At 37.3% G+C, this 6,871-nt stretch overlaps 1 protein-coding gene across 2 annotated transcripts in view; it reads left to right on the forward strand.

Annotated features, from left to right (window-relative positions):
• The window catches only part of cfap74 (cilia and flagella associated protein 74), a 56,684-nt gene extending 51,874 nt beyond the window's left edge, over nt 1–4,810 (forward strand). For both annotated transcript variants that reach the window (XM_087265614.1, XM_087265615.1), the window contains 4 exons: nt 1,855–1,993; nt 3,069–3,184; nt 3,579–3,713; nt 4,357–4,810. In XM_087265614.1, the coding sequence (XP_087121740.1) occupies nt 1,855–1,993; nt 3,069–3,184; nt 3,579–3,713; nt 4,357–4,464 (498 nt within the window). In that variant the 3' untranslated portion in view covers nt 4,465–4,810. The remainder of the gene's footprint in view (nt 1–1,854; nt 1,994–3,068; nt 3,185–3,578; nt 3,714–4,356) is intronic.
• Nucleotides 4,811–6,871: the final 2,061 nt, after the last annotated feature.

Raw genomic sequence — 6,871 nt, forward strand, 5'->3', positions numbered from 1 at the left:
TACACCAATGTTAAAACAAGGAAAAGCTGTTTATAGATATTTACAATTGAAGTCAGAATTATCAGCCCACCTGTGTATTTTTCCCCAAATTTCTGTTTAATGGAGAGAATCAAAATAGTTTTAATAATTCATCTCTAATAACTGATTTATTTTCTCTTTGTCATGATGACAGCACATAATATTAGACTAAATATTCTTCAAGACACTAGTATTCAGCTTAAAGTGACATGTAAAGGCTTCACTAGGGTAATCAGGGTAAAGTTAGGGTAATTAGGCAAGTCATTGTATAACAGTGGTTTGTTCTGGAGACAATCCTACACTAATATTGCTGAAGGGGGCTAATAATATTGAGCTTAAAATGGGTTTAAAACTATTAAGAACTGCTTTTATTTTAGCCGAAATAAAACAAATAAGACTATCTGCAGAAGAAAAAATATTATAGGAAATACTGTGAAAAATTCCTAAATCTGTTCAACATCATTTGGGAAATATTTGAATTCAACCACATATTTGCAAATTCACAGAAGGGTAAATAATTTTCACTTTAAATGTAGATTTATTATTATTATTATTATTATTAATATTATTATTTTAATATAGAATTACATTTTAATCACACTAATTGTTTTGTTTTATTTTGCTTCCCAAGTAAATCTTCCCAAGTATCTTGATTTTAAAAGCGTTTACTGTAGCTATTTGTGACTCATTGCTGGTACATTTCAGGCATTTTCCATGGATTTGGCTTAAACTGGACAGATATACAACAAATGTATAAATATATTATTGTGAACTAAATCCATTATTACCTTATTAAGATGTTTAACTTGTAAACACCCAAAACATAGAAAGCTAGACTTTATTATTTTATAAATGAAGCTTAATGTCTGATTCAGGAGGCAGAGACAAAAAATAGTCAATAGTCAGTAGTCAAAAATGGCTATAGTGGTACAGATGTCTACATCTTTATATATTACTCAGGGTTCGTTTTGTTGTACGTTTCGGTGACAAATCCACTAAAGGGCGCTGTCTATATTTTTGTGAATCTGCATACAATACTTAGGGTTCGTTTTGTTGTATGTTTCAGATGACAGATCCACTAGAGGGCGCTGTCTACATTTTTGTGGATCTGAATAAGTTACTTAGGGTACTTTGCGCTGTACGTTTCAGGTGACAAATCCACTAGAAGGCGCTTTCTACATTTTTACGAATTTGAAATACGTTCTTTAGGGTGTGTTGTGTTGTACATTTTAGATGACAAATCCATTAGAGGGTGCTGTCTACAAAAATCCGAATGTGAATACTTTACTTAGGGTACTTTTCGATGTACATTTCAAATGACTGATCCACCAGGGGGTGCTGTCTACTAAAGTCTTTCATATTTTCAAGACAAAATGCCCTTAAATACTCATACAAATTTTAATTAGGGATATGTTGATATAACTTGTGCTATTGTTAAAGAATAATAGGTTTATCTTGAACATAAAAACTGTAAACACACTTCTAGAATCAGCCTTTTACTGTAAAACTAATTTTTGCAGTCTATATTCTTTATATTGGAAAACAACACATTAAACCAGGTAAATTTGCCACTTACACTTATTTTTCTTACTCTATTGACATTTTGATGAATTAAAGACAAAACCTCTTTGCATTTTAGGGATTGATAAAAAACAAGTACTAAATAAACATTTAATTATATAATATTACTTCATATTACTGATCTGATAATCTACCTAATAATGCTGAAATTATCTTTCACTCAGAATAACAAATGCTGTAGGTTATTTTCAGTGTGTTTTCCTAAAAACTAATATTAACAAATGAAATTTTGTGTGTTTGTGAATGTTCTGCTAGCAAACGCTGTGTAAGCTGGAGCTCAGAGGCTCTTCATGTCGACACAATATGTTCGTGTGCGGTGGAGATCCAGTAGATGTCAGCTACGAATCACTCATCCCATCACATATATACACACCTGGACACACACACCATCAAGGTATACTTTTTGAAAACACTTATAGTGCTAATTTAATATGTGTGCTTTGTGTAAAAGAAATAAAGGTGGCATGGGTACTTTCTTCTGTTGAACACTAATGAAGCAAAGCCAATCATTTACTGTAGTTGTTGTGTTACCATAGCAACTGTAGAATCACCACAGCAGATCAATTACTATAGTAGTTGTGTTACCATAGCAAGTGCAGAATCACCCCAGCAGATCAATTAATATAGTTGTAGGGTAACCATAGCAACTGTAGAATCTCCACAGTAGATCAATTACTAAAGTTGTTATGTTACCATAGCAATTGTAGAATCACAACAACAGATTGATTAGTATAGTAGTTGTGTTACCATAGCAATTGTAGAATCACAACAACAGATTGATTAGTATAGTTGTTGTGTTACCATAGCAACTGTAGAATCGCCACAACAGATCAACTACTATTGTTGTTGTGTTACCATAGCAACTGTAGAATCACTACAACAGATCAATTACTATAGTTGTTGTGTTACCATAGCAACTGTAGAATCACCACAACAGATTAATTTTAGTATTTACTACAGTATGGTAAAAAAAAACAGTTTTGCTGTAAATTACCATGGTATTTTTCATATGGGTCAGGTCGGACAGAAATTTTTACAAGCTTCTTGACCGCTTAAGGAAACAGATCAGATATCTGTTGTTTCATTTGCATAATTCCTGCCTATTCGTGACATATGAGCACTGAAATAAGGTTTAATTTCTGGCAAGGACAGACTTATCAAAATAGATTGAGCCAGATGACCAATTAGAGCAGAGCTTGCTTTTGGAAGAGGAGGAGCTTACTGACTTTAAGGCCTTAATTTCTTAAAACGAACTGCATGGAAATGACTGCAGAATTTTTCTAATACTAAATGCATATTCTGGGAAAATGACAATGTTTTCTGACCTTATACACATTTAAACCTGTTGCAGGAGACTTTGACATCATCAGGGCACTTAAAATACAACATGAGCTGCTTTTTAAAAGCAAATATTTGAATTGCTTGTCATGACTCCTGTCTGTTCTTTTCCCAAACATTAACATACACAGAGAGTACAAGTCTTCTGCTGACACTCAGGAGTGAATATCAAGAAGGCAAAGCCATCGCTGCCACACGCAAACTCCACATAGGATGTGTCTACAGCTGCAAAACATCCACTAAAAAGGTAAGCACACAGTTCAGGGTCCTCAAGACACACTTCAATCAGAAGAATAAAAACACGTGCGATAGATGAATTGATGTGCTAAATTAGCCGGAATGTATGAGTGTGTGTGAATAAGTGTGTATGGGTGTTTCCCAGTACTGGGTTGCAGCCGATAGGGCATCCGCTGTGTAAAACATATGCTGAAATAGTTGGTGGTTCATTCCGCTGTGGTGACCCCTGAAAAATAAATGGAGTAAGCCGAAGGAAAATGTATGAATGAATGAATGATATGAGTATCCACAGCTGTATCTCTTCTAGACTTCACCCCGCATGATTTCTGGGTGTATCTAATAAAGTGGCTGATGATGATGATGATGATGATGATGATGATGATGATGGTCTGTTCTGCTGTCAGGGTGTTGAGTTTATGTGGGAGAATCTGTCGGCGGTGGAGCAGCAGGGCTTCAGAGTGACTCCAGCGCAGGGCAGTGTGGACGCAGGACAGAGACGACCCGTCACCGTCACCTGGACGCCCCCTGCTGGCCTCGCTGTGAGTATCACATCTGAAAGAGTTTAAAGGAGACCTATTATGCCTCTTTGTACAAGTTCTAAAATGCATCTCTGCTGTGTCTAGAGTGTGTAGTGAAGTTTCAGCTCAAAACAGCACACAGATGATGCTCTCCAGCTCTCTGAAACTGACCCTTTCAGGCTTTGATCCTAATTGTGGTGTTTTGGTGACTGTCGCTTTAAATGCAAATGAGATTGGGCTCTTTTCAGAAGAGGGCGGAGCTATGAATGCCTATGCATCAGTGAAGTGGCAGATGTAGAACAGGACTAGTGTTCTCAGTGCTGGTCAGGTGCGCTTCAGTGTGAGTGTGTGCTTGACGCTTGTGTCAGTCTATGTCGCTCCTGTCGCTGTTCATCTAAAACTCCACATCTATAATCCTCTTAGTCTATGCTGACATTATCCTCAGCAGCTCTAATGGCTAACGGACAGACGGCTGCTTCTCACTCAGGGCTGCTGTTTATGCTAATGAGGGAGAGATAGACACTATTGGGCGGGGCTTTCCCCCTTTAATGACGCGTACAAAGGCAGAATGTCAATCAAAGTGTTTCTGCAGACCAAACCTCAGCTGATTCAAGATCACTCATACATGTGTGTGTGTGTGTGTGTGTGTGTGTGTGTGTTTCAGCCGAACGCAGTTGTCCAGGCATGTGCTCAGCTGACTGTCAAAGGAGAAGAGACAGAGTTTTACCGCGTCACACTCGTAGCTCTCCCTGATGAACAAACAGCGCTGTAAAACCACAGTCTACATGTGCGCTGTATTCATCATCACGTAAATAACAAATATGTCAGAGCTGTGTTTCTCAACCACGCTCCTGAAGGAGCACCAGCATTGCATGTTTTGGATGTCTGAATCTGAATCAGGTGTGTTTGGTTAAGGAGACGTGGAAAATGTGCAGTGCTGGTGCTTCTCCAGGAACATGGTCGAGAAACACTGTCTTAGAGTATTGTTGCAGAAGACGTCTTTTAGCTTGCTATTGCTGATTTTGGATGCAGAAAGAGGTATGTACCATGTGGTTTTTAAACTGTGAGCTGTCAATACCATCTACAGCAATAAATAGTTCTGTATGAAACATTTAAAATGAGGCATTTCTTTTGTTTAGAGAGAGAGAGAGAGAGAGAGAGAGAGAGAGAGAGAGAGAGAGAGAGGGAGGAAATTAAGCAGAAATAATTGATTGGGCATATCCATTCATTCATTTTCCCTCAGCTTAGTCCCCTTTTTATCAGGGGTCACCACAGTGGAATGAACCCAGTACTGAGAAACACCAATACACTCTCACACACACACACACACACTTACACACTATGGTCAATTTAGTTGATCAGTTCCCCTATAGCGCATGTGTTTGGACTGTGGGGGAAGCCGGAGCACCCATAGGGAAACCCACACCAACACGGGGAGAACATGCAAACTCCACTAAGAAATGCCAACTGACCCATCCGGGACTCGAATCAGCGACCTTCTTGCTGTGAGGCCACTGTGCTAACCACTGAGCCACCGTGCTGCTGGGCCTATCCTTTCACAAAAAAGGAATATATAACAACAAAAGGAGGAAGAAATAGAGGAAGAATATATAAATAAATCTAAATATTGACCATATATATATTTATACAGTATTTTTGTGTTTCCAGTACAAAAGTGTAAACATTCTGACATATTAGAGCCTGCTTATTAAAACTAAAGAGACGGTTCGGCCAAAAATGAACATTCTTCTCCAATGGCTGCTTTCCTTCAGTCAGTTTATTTATGGCTGATCTGTCCCTTTAAGAGAATGTCTGTCTAAAGTTGTAAGGATGAAGAAAAACAAGTTTATTTTTTACTATTTTTTTTACGCTTGCAATTGATGCATTTCCCAAGCCTTGCTTTCTGTTTTCATTCAGAAATAAAAGTATTGTGGCCATTGATCTCTATGATAATATTTATATGGATCATCAGTGATTGTGACTTAAAAATGTTTTCAATTGTACTGGATAGAAATACTGAAGAAGAAGTATACAAAAGTATACAAAATACTGTAGTAATTTAGAGTAAATGTCATATTTTTAACCATTCTATAATTAAGTACTCCTGTGGCGATTCTGCTATTGCTATGGAAACACAACAGTCATACTAATTGATCTGTTGTGGTGATTCTACAGTTGCTATGGTAACACAACAACTATAGTAATTGATCTGCTGTGGTGATTCTACAGTTGCTATGGTAACACAACAACTATAGTAATTGATCTGCTGTGGTGATTCTACAGTTGCTATGGTAACACGACAACTATAGTAATTGATCTGCTGTGGTGATTCTACAGTTGCTATGGTAACACAACAACTATAGTAATTGATCTGCTGTGGTGATTCTACAGTTGCTATGGTAACACAACAACTCTACTAATTGTTCTGTTGTGGTGATACTACAGTTGCTATGGAAACACAACAGTCATACTAATTGATCTGTTGTGGTGATTCTACTGTTGCTATGGTAACACAACAACTATACTAATTGATCTGTTGTGATTCTACAGTTGCTATGGTAACACAACAACTTTACTAATTGATCTGTTGTGATGATTCTACAGTTGCTATGGTAACACAACTTCTAAAGTAATAGATCTGTTATAGTGATTCTACAGTTGCTATGGTAACACAACAACTCTACTAATTGATCTGTTGTGGTGATTCTACAGTTGCTATGGTAACACAACAACTATACTAATTTATCTGCTGTGTTGATTCTGCAGTTGCTATGGTAACACAAATATAAACAACTGACCCAATAGTTCTCTGCACCTATAGGGTATATTATACTACAATACCTCTGTTTACTACAGTAAATAGTAAAGTATACTACAGTGTTTATCAGCTTACTACAGTTAATACTACAGTATGCTGCAGCATTCGTTAATACAGAGTTGTAAATGCTGTAATATATAGAGTATACTATAGTACAGTTGATAAACACTGGTAATTACTGTAGTATTTTGTCGGTGTGGGTGTAAAGGCAGCACAGATGTATCTCCGCAGCCTTGAGTCTGATCTAATGCTGAATGTCAGTCTGACATGTTCCAATTTCACAGTACATGAGAATAATGACCAGGCTCAGCCAATCGGAGCAGAGCATTCAGAGAGAGGCATACGGTCAGCATTTATGCCA

The sequence above is a fragment of the Danio rerio genome, chromosome 8, assembly GCF_052040795.2.
Source record: "Danio rerio strain M-AB ecotype USA chromosome 8, GRCz13ab, whole genome shotgun sequence".
Classification (NCBI taxonomy): domain Eukaryota; kingdom Metazoa; phylum Chordata; class Actinopteri; order Cypriniformes; family Danionidae; genus Danio; species Danio rerio.